General features: G+C 39.6%; 1 protein-coding gene across 5 annotated transcripts in view; it reads right to left on the minus strand.

Moving 5' to 3' along the window:
* Positions 1 to 806: 806 nt before the first annotated feature.
* The window catches only part of PDE1C (phosphodiesterase 1C), a 1706308-nt gene continuing 1689227 nt past the window's right edge, over positions 807 to 17887 (minus strand). For all 5 annotated transcript variants that reach the window (XM_086964785.1, XM_086964792.1, XM_086964789.1 and 2 more), the window contains one exon: positions 807 to 1073. In XM_086964785.1, the coding sequence (XP_086820911.1) occupies positions 904 to 1073 (170 nt within the window). In that variant the 3' untranslated portion in view covers positions 807 to 903. The remainder of the gene's footprint in view (positions 1074 to 17887) is intronic.

The raw sequence follows: 17887 nt of genomic DNA on the forward strand, positions 1-17887 counted from the left end.
AGCGCCAAAAAGGAACGCATGAAAAGAAGGTGTTAAACGGAGAAATATTTTTATTTCTCCATGCTTTTCTGACTTTGCACACGTGCTGCACTGTGCAGCACACATGCAATGTAGGGAAACCTTTTTCACCTGTCTAAGCATAGCATCCTTCCTGTACAAAACCTATGAAAACTCTTGCACACACCCTAGCGCTATGGTGTTAAGCTGTCTGCGTGGCGCTCAGCAGCTGGAATCAGTGCTGGCACTAGGAAGAGGGGAGGAGAAAGTAATTTCCATGTGAATATGGAGCTCTCCTGCTCTCTCCCTGTCACACAACGCAGCGCAGCATCTTTGGGTGCTGTGTTGCATTGCCTGACACCTTTCAAAATCTGGGCCTACATTTCATTTGTGTAATTGGCCTCCAGGAGGGATGCTGATCCATTTAATGAAGTAGTATTTCTTTAGAAGACTGACGCCACCGCTCACATTTAGTACTGCAGAGGTGTGGCTTTCCTGGAAGACTAAAAAAGGCACTTCCGCTGTGGAAGAACAGTGATGTTGAATCCCACAATAAAATATTTTATGCTTTCTGATATATGTCTAATAAGGAACACTTGCCTAGGTGCAAGCTATATTTTGGTATTCTATCTGATTGCCGTATAGATCAGTGCGTGATAGGTAGACAGGCAGTGCAGGACACCTGTTTACAGTACCTTTCTAGAGGTGAGAAACCTGCATGTTACCCAATCTCATGATTCCTTCATTACAGCAATCAACAGCTATTGTACTTAGAAGTATAAGATTAAATAAGGACAGACGAAGATTCATAAAGCTCTTAAATCCCTTATATATGCTCTCAAGGGATCAAATACAATCAACTGCCTAAGCCAGGCAAAATCAATGGAGCGCAGAACATTGAAAGTGTTATTTCTTGGTCCAGCTTAGAGAGATGTGTTGAATCTTTTTCATCCTGATCCTCTGATCGAGTGTCCTACACCTGGGCTGGTTGTCTTCTGGATTCTTGTGAAAGTGAGGCAAGGAGGTCATTGTGTTGTAAACAGGCCTTCTGATGTGTCGAAAATGAGTTTTCAGGGCTGTAAGGAAAATAAATATGAATGAGTCACCTGTTTCAAACAAACAGTCCAATAAGCTCTGGCAAAAGTAGAAATATATGTGTGCTGACAGCATTTTGTTTTAGTGAATCATTGCCTGTTTTAGATATAGATTGTGTGCCTGTTTCACGAAAAAACATAAACGGGCAAGTGGCTATTTACATGTGAGTGTAAAGACTTTCAATCATTTTTTATTCACAAACCTCAAAGATTTAAAAAACAAATGTATTCACAAACCTTCTCAGCAGTATGCAAACAGGCAAATGTTCCTAAGTGTGTGTTTGTAAATCCACTAAATAGTGGATGTCAAAATATACAGATCCAAACCTCTGAATGGGATACAAACAAAGGGTCCAATATCTGTTTTCCCCTTAATGATCACATAACATCCCTAGTAGGAAGCTTTGATAAAGCCATTTCTTTGTGATCCTGTAGCTCGATTTTCTATCTCACAACAACACTATTGAAAGTGGAGTTAGGTGGGTTCCCAGGGTCTACCTTCCACTGTATGAAAAGCACGATAAGGGACAATTGCTAATTGTTGCTCTAATTGTCAGATATTTGCAATTACAAGCAAATTCTCCTTACAAACATGCATTCTTGCTGCAGCTATGAAAATCAAACCACAACTCTGAAGATTTTTACCTGTTTGCAGGGGCGGCTCCTCGTACTGGTGGAGGAGCGCCACCCCTTTGCTAAAAGAGGAAAAATAAAATGATAGTAAAAGAATTTTATTATTATTTTATTTTTGCCTGTCTGACAGCTGACGATGCGAGTCTTCAGCGGGCGGACAAGGCAATCCTGTTCCACAGGCATGGCAGGGAGAGGAGTGGTGAGCACTTTTAAGTGCACATCTCTGTTTGGCCGGTCAATTTAGGCCGGTCAAACAGACATGCGCACTTAGGTTTCTCCAACCGAACTATGTTGCACAGCCGGGGTGGAGAAACACCACAGGCTCCCAGGCACTGCCTGAGTGCTAAACAGAGCCGCTCAGAGCAGTCCCAGAATTTCTCTCATTCTGGGAATAGTATTCCCAGCATGAGAGAAGTGCTGGGATTGGCCTCTGGGACCCTGGAGAGTGTGCAGCCAGAGTCCAGGATAGGGAGAGAGGACCAAGGTGGTGGCTGTTGGAGCGTCAGGTAAGTGTAGTTTAAACAATTTTAATTATGTATTTAGGTTTGATTGCTATCCTCACCACTAAGCAATGATAGCAGCGGCCACTGCCCGTTTCTCATATGAAATTTGATAATTTCCTCCTAAATTCTCTTTCCCTTCCATGCCCCCTCTCTCCTCTTTCTATGTGTATACTTCAGTGGCCAGACAGTGGCCTCTGATTCTGCTGAGTAAGAGAAATGGGACTCGACTGTATACAAGAAAAGGACAGAGAGGTCTAGAGTCAGTATAGGAAGAAGGGTGAGGTTGAGCACGAAGGGAGGTAGAGATGCATTTGAGGTGGGCTTCCTGGTGAGTTAGTGAGTAACATAATCTAAAAAGTAAAAGATAAGGTAGCCAGAAAGAAAGATACAAAGAGGTAAACAGAGGAAGAGGTATGTTGAAAAGAAAGGTAGAGAGACAGCTAAGTTTTAAGAGTGAGGCTGAGTGGTAAAGAGAACCAAAGACAGGGAGAACGACATGTAGAGAGAAAGGTAGTGAAGAGGGGTAACCCAAAAGGTGTGGTAGATAAGTATGGTACCAGACTATCATTGTGTAAATATTGTGTAACAAAACATTAGTATCTTACATATTGTTTACAAAACCATTGCCCCTCTGGAAATAATGAAAGAAAACGGGCACTCAATTGAAAGATAATTTTTAAAACGATGATTAGGCCAAAATATTTATGAAAACCAATTTATTTTGATAGATATTCTGACATACACTCAGTAGAAATGGAGGTAAAGTAGAAAGAGAAGAGAGTCAAGAGAAATAGATGGAGAGAAGTATAGGTAGCAGGTAGAGAGGTAAGGTAGTGAGAGATATGGAGATTGATGAAAGATAAAAGCTTGATGGGGTGTGGAGGGTGGCAAAATGAGGAGAATGTAGTGGGTTGGTCCCACAGGTTCTGGTGTAGATATGAAGACACCGTAGACCAAATCAGGTACATGTAGAAGACGTTTATTAGTTCTTCAGATGCAGGTATCATGGTCAAGATAAAAGCCCCATCAGGAGCAGCCTACTAGCCGCTCAGCCCATCCTTAACTGAAACTATCATGCTTCCAACATTCCATCCACACTAAGATTCCAATGAGAATACTCACACTGGGCTGAGCAGCTAGATACAAGAACATACATACAACATGAGGATACCACATTATCCTCTCCCTTTAATAATTGAAAACAAAAGAACAAAAGACTAAGCAAAGGAAAACTATGCACAACAAGAATATACAAACTTCCAAGAAATCTGTAACCCAGGGATGAATAAGAAAAAGCATCACGAGAGGGAAAACAGACATCCAAATTATTAAAGAAGGAAGAAAGCGAAAAGAAAGAATTAAACCAACACCATCCTCCTCCTTCAATAACAAACAAATTGAAATTAGAAAGGCATACATTAATAGCTCACAAAAGCTCACAATATTTAGTAAACAAGAGGGGACAACAAGACCCCAAACAAATCCATAATGGGAGAAACAAAATCAAAGAAAGCACTTCTAGCATTAGAAGACTGTGGCAAAATGTAAATAAAAACGCCACCCCTCTTGTAAGGAAACACTGTGGGACTGAAACCCACGTGCCAAACTGTTTATGACTAAAACCCAAAAGTCACAACAAAGGTGAGACTGAAACCCCCCTTAAAACAAAGGTGGGACAAAAACCCCCTCAATAAAATGATAAAATCCCAAGGCAGGGATTAAAAACTTTTTGAGGTGATGGGACTAATAACCCACACCAAAATGTAATGTGTGAACAAGGGAACATGGGACTACGAACCCACACCCATCCCCAGACAGGGATAAACTAACTATATGATGAGGTCATGGGACTAAAACCCACACCAAAATGTAGCGCGTGAACAAGGGAACATGGGACTTGGAACCCACTCCCATCCCAAAGGATAACATGAGTGAACAAGGGGTCATGGGACTTTGAACCTACCCCCATCCCAAAGGATAAACGAGTGAACAAGGGGTCATGGGACTTTGAACCCACCCCCATCACAAGACAGGGATAAATACTGTAAAAATGGGGTGATGGGACTTAAAAACCTCCCCCAACTTTACGAAAAAGAAAACATGTTCCTAAAAGGAAATGGGACAATGTACCCACCCCTATGTTAACCACACCTTTAAAGTTAACATTTTTAAGAAAAACGAGCATACTGTAGAAAAACATAAACAGTGTACGAAATTCAAATATGAGTTAAATAAAACATTTCACTGTAAATATTTCCTAAAATATGAAACAAAAACATTCTCTAAGAGGCCTTTTGCTTTGTTAGAGCTTAAAATGACAAAATGACAGAGGTGTGCCTGTCACCGGAATGATTTACAAAAAGGGGGTGGTGATGAACAGAGTGTCTGAGTTAAACAGACCACTCTTACCCAGTCCAAAGATCAGGGCTTGATCCATCACCGTTATTTATCTCACTGCCCCATCCCAGCTCAGAACCTGGCTATATGCAAATCAGTCTGTCCCTGGCCCAGTGCATCATGGGAACAGGGCAGACTAAACTACCAAGCCAATTCTTCACCAGAAAGGAGACAAGCTACCGGGGACCGGTTTCTGGCATTTCAGCCTTCTTCGGCCCGGCTTGCTTGAATCCTGATGGAGCAGTGAGAAAGGGACTCATGTCTGAGTATACCCTGCCACACCTATAGTGGCCAAAAACGATTTACAAAAAGGGGGTGGTGATGAATAGAGTGTCTGAGTTAAACAGACCACTCTTACCCAGTCCAAAGATCAGGGCTTGATCCATCACCGTTATTTATCTCACTGCCCCATCCCAGCTCAGAACCTGGCTATATGCAAATCAGTCTGTCCCTGGCCCAGTGCATCATGGGAACAGGGCAGACTAAACTACCAAGCCAATTCTTCACCAGAAAGGAGACAAGCTACCGGGGACCGGTTTCTGGCATTTCAGCCTTCTTCGGCCGGGCTTGCTTGAATCCTGATGGAGCAGTGAGAAAGGGACTCATGTCTGAGTATACCCTGCCACACCTATAGTGGCCAAAAACGATTTACAAAAAGGGGGTGGTGATGAACAGAGTGTCTGAGTTAAACAGACCACTCTTACCCAGTCCAAAGATCAGGGCTTGATCCATCACCGTTATTTATCTCACTGCCCCATCCCAGCTCAGAACCTGGCTATATGCAAATCAGTCTGTCCCTGGCCCAGTGCATCATGGGAACAGGGCAGACTAAACTACCAAGCCAATTCTTCACCAGAAAGGAGACAAGCTACCGGGGACCGGTTTCTGGCATTTCAGCCTTCTTCGGCCCGGCTTGCTTGAATCCTGATGGAGCAGTGAGAAAGGGACTCATGTCTGAGTATACCCTGCCACACCTATAGTGGCCAAAAACGATTTACAAAAAGGGGGTGGTGATGAACAGAGTGTCTGAGTTAAACAGACCACTCTTACCCAGTCCAAAGATCAGGGCTTGATCCATCACCGTTATTTATCTCACTGCCCCATCCCAGCTCAGAACCTGGCTATATGCAAATCAGTCTGTCCCTGGCCCAGTGCATCATGGGAACAGGGCAGACTAAACTACCAAGCCAATTCTTCACCAGAAAGGAGACAAGCTACCGGGGACCGGTTTCTGGCATTTCAGCCTTCTTCGGCCCGGCTTGCTTGAATCCTGATGGAGCAGTGAGAAAGGGACTCATGTCTGAGTATACCCTGCCACACCTATAGTGGCCAAAAACGATTTACAAAAAGGGGGTGGTGATGAACAGAGTGTCTGAGTTAAACAGACCACTCTTACCCAGTCCAAAGATCAGGGCTTGATCCATCACCGTTATTTATCTCACTGCCCCATCCCAGCTCAGAACCTGGCTATATGCAAATCAGTCTGTCCCTGGCCCAGTGCATCATGGGAACAGGGCAGACTAAACTACCAAGCCAATTCTTCACCAGAAAGGAGACAAGCTACCGGGGACCGGTTTCTGGCATTTCAGCCTTCTTCGGCCCGGCTTGCTTGAATCCTGATGGAGCAGTGAGAAAGGGACTCATGTCTGAGTATACCCTGCCACACCTATAGTGGCCAAAAACGATTTGCAAAAAGGGGGTGGTGATGAACAGAGTGTCTGAGTTAAACAGACCACTCTTACCCAGTCCAAAGATCAGGGCTTGATCCATCACCGTTATTTATCTCACTGCCCCATCCCAGCTCAGAACCTGGCTATATGCAAATCAGTCTGTCCCTGGCCCAGTGCATCATGGGAACAGGGCAGACTAAACTACCAAGCCAATTCTTCACCAGAAAGGAGACAAGCTACCGGGGACCGGTTTCTGGCATTTCAGCCTTCTTCGGCCCGGCTTGCTTGAATCCTGATGGAGCAGTGAGAAAGGGACTCATGTCTGAGTATACCCTGCCACACCTATAGTGGCCAAAAACGATTTACAAAAAGGGGGTGGTGATGAACAGAGTGTCTGAGTTAAACAGACCACTCTTACCCAGTCCAAAGATCAGGGCTTGATCCATCACCGTTATTTATCTCACTGCCCCATCCCAGCTCAGAACCTGGCTATATGCAAATCAGTCTGTCCTTGGCCCAGTGCATCATGGGAACAGGGCAGACTAAACTACCAAGCCAATTCTTCACCAGAAAGGAGACAAGCTACCGGGGACCGGTTTCTGGCATTTCAGCCTTCTTCGGCCCGGCTTGCTTGAATCCTGATGAAGCAGTGAGAAAGGGACTCATGTCTGAGTATACCCTGCCACACCTATAGTGGCCAAAAACGATTTACAAAAAGGGGGTGGTGATGAACAGAGTGTCTGAGTTAAACAGACCACTCTTACCCAGTCCAAAGATCAGGGCTTGATCCATCACCGTTATTTATCTCACTGCCCCATCCCAGCTCAGAACCTGGCTATATGCAAATCAGTCTGTCCCTGGCCCAGTGCATCATGGGAACAGGGCAGACTAAACTACCAAGCCAATTCTTCACCAGAAAGGAGACAAGCTACCGGGGACCGGTTTCTGGCATTTCAGCCTTCTTCGGCCCGGCTTGCTTGAATCCTGATGACTTGCCTGTCACCGGAATGAGGCAGACAGGCAAGTTCATTAATACCATTCACCTGAAATGGAAACGGACGTACTTGACTCAGAGGTTGTTGCTGGTGGTAACAATAGTATAATTTGATGAGAAGTCCACAAGTGAAGTAGTATTTAAGTGATGCTTTAATCCAAGATGTATAGAGAGACCCCACCAGGAGCATCCAACACGGTGCTCAGCCCAGCCAACTGTAATCTGTCAGGCAGATCACCAACATTCTGATAGATGTATCACATGAACATTCCAATAGAGGTAGAGAGGGATAGCATAGAGAATACCAAGATACTACATTATCCTCTCTCCTTAAACAGAAAACAAAAAGCTAAAAAAAGCAACAGAGAACAGGAGAAAATGAAAGCAAGTAAATTGAGCAAAAGCGGAAAAAAGAACAGAAAAGAGGAAACACCATAAAAAGAGAACAAAGAAAGAAGAATGGAAAAAAAACGTATAAACCATACTACCTTCTTACACCATATAAACCATCCTCTCTTCTTACAGAGCTTTTTTTAAAAGAAGAAAACAAAGGAAAGCAATAGAAAAGAGAAAGAACAGAAGGAACTTTCATTTCAAAAAGATAAAGAAATGTAGAGGTGAAACCTCTACAAAACACTATTACCAATAAGCAAAATACAATAATGTAATGCAAGAGATAACAGTGCAAAAAATTGCAATAAACGTACATCAAATCTGAAAACGATTTAAATCTGAACATATTTAGCATAGAAAGCATAAAAGCACATAGATAGAGAAAACATTAGCTAAATATTTGGATGTAAAACTTTTAAAACCTAGACTCTTAAAAGTGACAGGTAAACAAGCAAATGTGTATAAAAACACAATAATGCTATAGGGCTATAACCCTAGCAAATACACATACCACACAGGGCACAAAACAAAAATAGACGAGGTCGCTGTGGACAACTGACATAGTGCCAGGTGGGACTAAAACCCACTACAGTAAAATGGGACTAGAAAACCCATAGCAAAAACATTCAAATAAAATAGAAGGGACTAAAACCCACTAAAACCAATTGGGACTTGAACCCATAACAAATTAAACTAGTAGGACTGAAACCCACAGTAAGCAAGTGGGACTGAGACCCAATGCAAATTAAACAGGTGGGGCTGGAACCCACAGTAAGCAAAAGGGACTGGAACCCAATGCAAACATTTAAGAAACACAGATGGGACTAAAACCCACTATAAGTAATTGGGACTAGGACCCATCACAAACATTTAAGTTATACAGATGGGACTAAAACCCACTGCAAAGAAATGGGACTAGAAAAACCCATCACAAAAGACATTTAAATAAAACAGGTGGGACTAAAACCCACTGTAAGTAATTGGGGCTAGGACCCATCACAAACATTTAAACTAATGCATGTAATAAAATGAGCAGATGGGACTAAAACCCAAATCATACTTCAAAAACGAGGGACTCTAACCCAAATCCTGCCTCTCAAACAAGGACGATAAATGTGAAACTGAAGATAATGGGACTGTAACCTAAAACTTGCCCCTAAAATGAGGGACGGTAAGTGTAAAACAGAGAATAATGGGATTTTAACCCATATCCTGACACTAAAAACAAAAGACGTCGAAAGTGAAACTGAGGATAATGGGACTATAACCCAAAACCTAAAAATGTCAGGCAGATCACCAACATTCTGATAGATGCATCACATCAACATTCCAATAGAGGTAGAGAGGGAAAGCATAGGGAATAACAAGATACTACAGAGAAATATGGAGAAATATGGAGAATGAAAACAGAGAGAAGAGAGAAAGGTATGAAGAGATAGGGGGGAAGTAGATAAAGAGATGAGGTGCAGAGAAAAAAGAGATATAGTAGAGAGACTGAGATCAGTGGTGATAATGCAGAAGCGGAGAGATGGATAGAGATGGATAGAGTGAGGGTGAGGTAGCGAGAGGAAGAGATAGAGAGGTGAGGTAGTGAGATTTATAAAGAGAGGCAGGACAAGTAGAGAGAGTGGATTGAAATAAAGAAGGAGGCAATCATAGACAGAAAAAGTTGTGGAGAATGAGTGGTAGGGAAAAAGGAATAATGTAGTGGGAGGTAAAATAGAGGGAGGAAGGCGAGATAGTTAATGAATGGTTAGATAAATTAAGAAGTTAAGATTAAGAGGTTAAGTAGTTAAAGAAAGAAAGAGAGGTGAATAGATAAGCTGTGAGATAGAATAAATGCACTAGAGAGGTTGACACGTCTGAGGTAGAGGACTGAGAGAGGGGAGATAAAGAAATGAAGAGAGAGGGAGGAGGCAAAGAGAAAGATGAGGATAAAGTAGAAGATAGCTAGAGTTCTAGAGTAGTGACTCTGTGGGATATAGAGTTAGGGAGAGTGGGTTAGAGAGAGTTGTGTTGAGAGAGAGGAGAGGTAGACTGGTGAAAGAGGTGGTGTGCAGACAGAATATCGAATAAAATATATCGAGTAGTGCAAATATCAGGTAAAATCTATTGTGGTTCAGAAATATCAACAGCAAGAATATCATGGTCAAGAATATCGACTTAAGGTAAGTAATATCAACTTTAAAAATATCAAAGTATTTAATATATTTTTCAAAAATATAGTTGTTAAAAATTTTGTTTTTTCAATTAATGTATGTATCTTAATATATATTTTGTAAGTATGTGATGTATTTTTTTGTATAAGAATTGTTTGTATTTGTAATATAGGCGTTACATTTTTAATAGCAATTACTTATTTTTTGGAGGAGTTTTGTGTTTTTAGGTCCGTAGCAGGTTGTGTGTTTATAGGGGAATAGGGTATGAAGTAATTTAATTATATTAAATTAATTGGTTAGTTTGTATTCATTAATATTTGTTTAATTGAGATTTTATAGTTTTAAATGTGTAAAGTAATTTATTAATAATTAATTAATAATGTGTTGCTAATTAATTTTAATTGATTCATTGGTAATTAATTATGGTAATTTTCTATGGTAATGGTGTAATTAATTGTAGGTGTGTGTTGTGGTGTTTATAGGTGTAATGATGGGAAGTAATTTATTTTTAATTTATGAATTAATAATTGGTTATTTTAATGAATTGATTGATAATTAATTATGGTAATTGTGTAATTAATTTTAGGTGTGTGTTGTGGTGTTTATAGGAGTAAAGGGTGGGAAGTAATTTGTGTTTAATTAATTATTATACAGTTGTTAATTAATGTTAATTGAGTGTGTTGTTTTTACTTCTAAAGGGGTATAGAGTGGGTATTAAATAAATGTTAATCATTTTAATATTAGTTGTTAATAGTAATACTTTTCTAACTTAAATATAACTTTTAATTGTGTTTTAATATTTTATAGTTTGATTTAGGTGGGTGTTGTATATATTGTAGTGCTGAAATGTGTTTAGTCAATTAATGTTTATTAGTATTTTTTATTTCTGCATTTTATTTATTTGATTATTAATTATGTTTATTATGGAAGTAAATTTAAAATAAAATGTTGAAGTGTTTTGTTTTTGGTGCGTTGTTATAGGGTAGGGAAAAAAAGACATTTATGTATTGATTAATTTTTGTGCTTGTAAATATTTTCTAGTTTAGAAGAATTTGTTTATTTATTTATTTATTATTTGCTTTTATCTAATATTTGTAGGTTTTTGTGATATGTAATTAATATTATAACATGTTTTCTTTTTAAATATTTAATACATTTTCATTTTCATTTTGTACATATTGTTTATTTATTTTTATTATTATTTTTAATACATATATTTTTAACTGAGCGTGAATAGTAATTTTTACCCCTCCGCTATCCAACACTTTCCCTAATGTTGCACTCACTGGAGTGGGAATAGAAAATGTTACCCCTCCACTATCCAACACTTATCCTACTGTTGCATTCAGTGGAATGGGAATAGTAATTCCACCCCTACGCTATCCAACACTTTCCTTATTGTTGCACTCTTTGAAGTGGGAATAGTAATTTTTGCTTCTCCGCTATCTAACACTTTCACTACTGTCGCTCTCTATAGAGTGGAAATAGTAATCTTTACCCCTCCACTTTCCAACACGTTTCCTACTGTTGCAGTGATTGGAGTTAGAATAGTGAATGTAATTCCTCCGCTATCTAACACTTACCCCACTGTTGGGCTCACTGGCATGGGAATAGTTATTTTCACTGTTTTGCTATCCAACATTTTTCCTACTGATGCATTGATTGTATTTTGAAATGTAAGTTAAAATATTTTTTAATAGTTTAATGTTTTAATTTATTATAGATTTTAGTTTTTTTATATTTTAAATCAATAAAATATATTTTTATTTTTTATATTATTTTAAACTTTTAACATGAATTAAAAAGTATAGTTTAGTAATTGTTTTAAAGTAAATATATGTGTATAAATATTATTTGTGTGTTTATCTTTTTCTAATGAAGTTTATTTGTTATATTTTATTAAAATGTATAGTAAATTTATTATATTTTGTTACAATACATTTAATATTTAATATATTTATTATATTATTTTATATTTATATCTTTATATAAAAGTTTATATTTTATACATCTATATTTTGTACATCAATATTTTTAGTCCATCTTTTTGTACTTACCTGTTTAAGTATAGGATTCAATATTATTGTTGTCGATAGTTTTCACTCAATATTTGTAACATTGACATTTTTTTACATTGATGTTGTGTCAGTGAACCGAAACAGGTGTGGAAGTTATACAGGGAAGTGAGAGGAAAACAATAGTGATTCGAACTAGAAAGAGGTACGGTCGATACTGGGCAGAATGATAGGTAAAGCGAGTTCAAGTATAGACAAATGCATAGTGGTAGTCGGGTAGGGAGAGTTGAGGTAGAGGGAGCATGGAGATAGATATATACAGATAGGAACAGAATGATGGCAGATCATGGAGAGAGGTGGGTTGAGGCATGTGTATTGTAATAAAAGTGAGGTACACAGGTGCGATGGATTAAGTTGAAGTAGAAAGAGCAGCAGATATGGCCATCTGTAGAGAGGTGGGGGCGAGACAGAAGAAGTGAGGTGAAATAAGGAGTAATGCAGGAAACAGAAAAATTCTTTTTTTAATTATTGGACAGGGCAGGCCTCACAAGATGATTGCTTTCATGCATTGGTATCGAAACTTTCAACTGCTCAATCCCCTTAGGGTGGCCATGGAAGATGGGTGTCCTGTGTAATAGGCCACTTTGCCCATGCCCTCAAACCACCTCTATAGTGACTGTAGAACTTATTTTAAAACCACACCTACCTTTTTAGACTAAATCAACCATTTTATCCAGCCAGACAATTTCATTCTTGTAAGCACAGTTTCCATGTTCAATCATCATATGAAGATTTTCTTAGGGGTGGTGAGGTAGAGTGGCAAGGCACCAGATAAATGGTTTTATTGGGTCGGGGGAAAGGGTTCCCATATATCAATTTGTGGGAACACGAAGGTGAGGGGATTCATGGCGTTCCTACCTGATGGCTCCTCTACCCCTGTGTTGTCAAACAAAGCTGGGAAAGAGAATTTGAGTAGGCATACTCAACATAAACTTGTTGGTGGGTAGTTATCAAAAACATGACAGCTAGCGTTTTAGAATTCTATATGTACACCACATCAATGTGAGTACTCCATTTTAATAAATATGGCATGTCATAAAATGTGTTGCGTTTTCCGATATGTTATTTCCTTACTTCAAAAAGTGTATACTGTGCTTAGCTATTTTTATATTTTACCTCATTATTGTTAATTAAAAAGTATCCATTTAGTATCCAGGTGCTTTTTAAATGATCTTTTCACAACAGCTGGAACAAGTAATGACATAAGTGCAAGGCCTTAATGAAGGACTGAGATTAGCAAAGATTTCTAAAGTAACTTTATTGGTTACAGAAATTTAGGATTGAGTGAAAGATATTCCAGAGGACAATAACTACAAATTGCTTTTTCAAGCATCCTTAGAAGAAGGACTTTTGTAACAGGAGCTTGGCTGCAGTGATTCAGTGAAAAAGTGGCATATCCATATATTAATTTACAGACAGCAGAATAGGTTGTATTCACACTCTTTTCTTGGTGGATAGTAAGTTCTCTTATGGTCATGAGCATTGTGTGATCTGGATTAGCGTGAGAACTCCTCTTAAAGTGACACACTTCTGACTGAATCTTTTCCCACTTTAAATGCTTCTTAGAATAGCAAGGAGAAAGACACATTGCAGCTGTCAAGTGTTAAATGTCAGCTGTTAAAGTTGCAAAACAAGTGAGGAGATGATTATAGAATGTTGTATTGTGGACCATTCAATGCCCACAATTGTGTGTTGAGCTGAACTTTCCTTTAAATCAATATAGGAATCCCCATTGCATTAATGTGGGATTTTTACAAGGATTCTTTCAAAATGATTATTCATGTGCATTCAATAGGACTACACCATTTTGGATGCTTATATTTAGGGCCTCTGGAATCATAAGTCAAAGTAGGATCAAATTATGCGGCAAGGGTGATTATATTATGCAGCAATAAAAGCCAAAATATGCAGCACATCTGGTGATAGTATTACTTCATTTTTTGGTCATTGTTACACCTGATAACAGAGTCTGAAGAAAGAGTTCACCTTAATTAGTGCCAATTTATTACCCAAATTACATCAATTGGAAACTGGAAGATGACCAGTCAACCTTTGCAAAAACCCTACTGGTGCGCAAGAACATGAGTCACCATATTTTTTGTAAATTTGATCCATTTAAACTAGAAATAAAAAGATTTTTGGGTTACAATCTGCAGATTATGTGGCAGATGATGGATTATGTGGCAAGTGTGATAAATCCATAAATATGTGAAAATAGCTGTGGCCACAGAATCACATAATTCCAGTGACTCTGCTTATATTTAGTCTTTCCTCTTCAGGCAAGAGAGCTAACCTAGGGCTCGATTAGGATTGCGGTGATTCCTCATCCTCCGGGCTGGCGGAAGCCACCGCCGGCCCGGAGGATGCGGAATCACGGCTGCGGACCTTTAAAACACCCACCGCCAGATTATTATGGCGGTGGGATCAGCGGCGGAAGGCAGGTCCGTCCGCCGCTGATCCGTGAGGTTTTGGTCGCAATTTGGTGGCTTTGTCTGCAAGACACCGCCAGGCAAATTACAATGGGTTTGGAAACATGCTTTTCCGCGGCGGATTTACTGCTGTGGAAAAGCATGTGGAAAATAGCTTCTGGGGTCCTTGCGGGCCCCCAGGGTGTCGGGGGTGGGGGGTGCACATGGGGGGTACCTATGGTACCTCCCAGCATTTGCATGTACAAGGCAGCAGGCACCGCGCGGTGCCTGCTGTTTTGTGCCTGCAAATGGAAAGCATATATATTTAACCTGCTTAAAGCAGCATCCACCGCAATGTTAAATATACAGGATGTGACCGCCAGGGTGGTGGTCACATCCTAATTTGCACGGAGGGACCGCTGCTGCCCCTGCGGACAGTCCCTCCTTCTCGGGGGTGGCGGACGGACGCTGCTCCGTCATCATATGGGGGATACCTGAGATCAAAGGACAGGTGGCCTAAACCAGCAATATCATTTGCTGTTCCTGTACAAAACTTTCAAAATGCCCTGCACACAGTTTATAGAAGGGCGCATTCTAAATCCATAGAAAATCCTTACATATAAACAATGCTTCGGATAACCATAGGATCAATTTTAGGTGCCAAGGTTTGGCACGGATATATTCCTGTGTGAAGGAGTCTGGAGAGAAATGACAGATTTGACAACAAATGCTGAGGATTTGACTAACAACATTTTCAGCATGTTGTCCTAGCCTGTCAATTAGGACAATGGAGATCTGGCCCCCAGCAATATAAACCTTAGGATGTGTAGAAATTAAAATATATGGTTGTGTTAGGTTTCCATGCCGCCCAAGAGTGATATTCTTTGACAAAAAGATATGTACATGAAACAGGCATTTTACTTGAGGTTGGTTTCCAAATTACCAAAATGCACTGCACTCAGTGTATTGCCTGTGGGCACCCTGAACCCATAGATTACTTGTCTGGTGGCCACCACACTCAGGGGATACAGAGGAACAAAGTTAGGGGTCAAGCCTGGAAAGGTATATGTTCCCGTACAAGGAAAGATAGAGGAAATTCCATGTGCTGAGAAAGAAATTGTTAAACACTTTCAAACATCACGTTTAGTGTATTCTACCAGCTAACCATTTAGGGCAAGAGAGGCCTGGCATGCACTAATAGATTATTTCCATTTTACAGAATTACAAAACATATGGTATTTATGCATTGCATATTGTCCTCAGTTTCATATTTTCCCTCAAAAGAACAGTAAACCATAGTAAGTTATTCTGCCTAAATTTCATGATCTGTGCTAATAGTATAAAAGTAACTGTGCAGACCACAATCTTTAGAAAACCTTTGAAAAAATATACCAGCACAGAGGTGTGCAAACACCCAGCAGTGAATTGAACCCACTTTATTGCATGATGATATTTTCCTGCTGCTATCATCAAAATCAGTTTTCACTTTATCAAGACACTAGAATGACGCCTAATAAATTGCTCACTAAATCAGCCCATCTTCTGTAATTGAATTAAGGTTGGACAACACAATCGCCTTCTAAATAAACCCTAGTATGACCCTAAACTACAGTCTGCTCCTTTTTACTTCAGGTCTCCCAATTTCAAGTTTCCCCTTATTAATTTGTCCTATACCCTCACCCTTACAGTTTTTTCATTATTTCTAATCTCCTAAACCTCCTGCCACTTTCTTTTTTCTACTATTTAATCCCTGTGACCTCAGTAGGGGATGATCGGTGATAAATAGTGCCATCAATATGCTAAATTAATGCATACCGCTACTTCTATTTACAATATATATGAGAGAGAATACCTGGCTACAACCTGAAAGGAAGCTCTGATGATTTGATATGCGTATGATCAGTGTCACAGAACACGGCAGCTGATAGGGCGCATTACAGTGTCACATGTCATGGTTAAAAAAGTTGATGGCTAGATGTAAGATTTCTGGTCAAAGTTTAATGGAGATAAAACAGACCAATTGTTCGCTGGCCAGAGGGCTGCTGAAGATTAGCATTGCATGAGTGTTAACGCCTACTAATTATTACTGCGGTCCTCTTTAACCAAGACCTCAGCCTGCATCCGTAATTGGAAGCAATTTCATGATGGGGGCTTTCTTCACAAGGCCACATTTTTCTAGGCTCTAAAGTTGTAGAATCTAGCCAGATAATTTCTCTTGTGTTTGACTGGAATCTCAATGGAGTACAGAATAATTCTACTACTGTGCTGAGGTAAGGTTCTTGCTTCAAGCGTATAAACCATTTTAGTACAAACTGAACTTGTTTCTGATGATCTATCCATGTCCTTTTAAAGAGACCATTATGGTCTGGAAGGAGCTACAAAACCCTTTTTTGTAAACATAAATTTTACTGGCATTGATAACTGTCAATAAAGTTTTCCCTTTGGGTGAACTTATAAATAAACCACAGTTTTACACAAAGCATACAAAAAGTACATACACTTTCACAAACTAGGAGCAGCTAATGATAAACATGAAACAGTCATACAAAAATGTACATTTTATTTTGGTAAATTTAAAAACAAAATTAAAAACAGAACAATGTGACACATCAAAGGTTCATTATACGGAAAATGGGACAACACACTAGGAAAATGATTCCAATTAAAAAGGGTTGAAGAAATCACTAGTTCGAATTGATTGATGGATACTACTCCAGATTGTACATTCAGTTTCACAATTAAAGGAGTTTATTTTCTCAATGGCTTAGTGTTTCTCCACCCAAAAATTGCATCAATAGTGAAACAAGCAAAACATTGCAATAACTAATCCACTAACCCCCGCCAAAAGTCCAGCCCCTGTCACATCTGGCATCATAACTCATGTTGGTTGGCAAAGTACATTTCAAATCTGCCAATAAATGTACCATAATCCAGAAGTTACTTTTGCAGCTTCTTCAAGTTTTCCTCCCCAGATTCATATATCATATCCAGACTTTTTAGGGAATCTTATGAGTGATTCCATGCTCATGCCCTGTCAAATGATCCTCTTTCTTTCATTACTTCACTATACAACACTGCGCTCTCATAGCCCAACTACTGAGTCAGCTCCTTTTTCCATTTCTCTACCCTGGGGGACCTAGCTGCCTTCCAATGCATGTTATCTCCCACCTGGCAAGCACCAGGGCCACGTCACTATAACACTGTTGTGTTTTTGCGCTTAGCAGGTCTTGGAAATCCCCCTAGAAGACATACCACAGGCAAACACTCTCTGCGTCACTTCATTAATTCAGGATACTGCCTCCCCCTAGTATCCCACAAACAATGAACATGACCACAGTAAGTGCATCATTTCTGCTCCTAGTTCATCACATCTAAGGCTCGCCACAACTGTCTAATAAATCTGAGCTATTTTCCTCAGAGTTAGATATGCCCTGTGTAAGTAAAGAAAGTTAATCAATTTAAATCTCACATTCCTAGACACAGTATTTGAACGCGCAAGAATCTTTCTTCAGTTTGCCTCGGGAATGGGGTTCACAAAATACTTTTCCCAGCTCTAAGATCCGC

Source organism: Lissotriton vulgaris, chromosome 4_1 (genome assembly GCF_964263255.1).
Source record: "Lissotriton vulgaris chromosome 4_1, aLisVul1.2, whole genome shotgun sequence".
Classification (NCBI taxonomy): Eukaryota; Metazoa; Chordata; class Amphibia; order Caudata; family Salamandridae; genus Lissotriton; species Lissotriton vulgaris.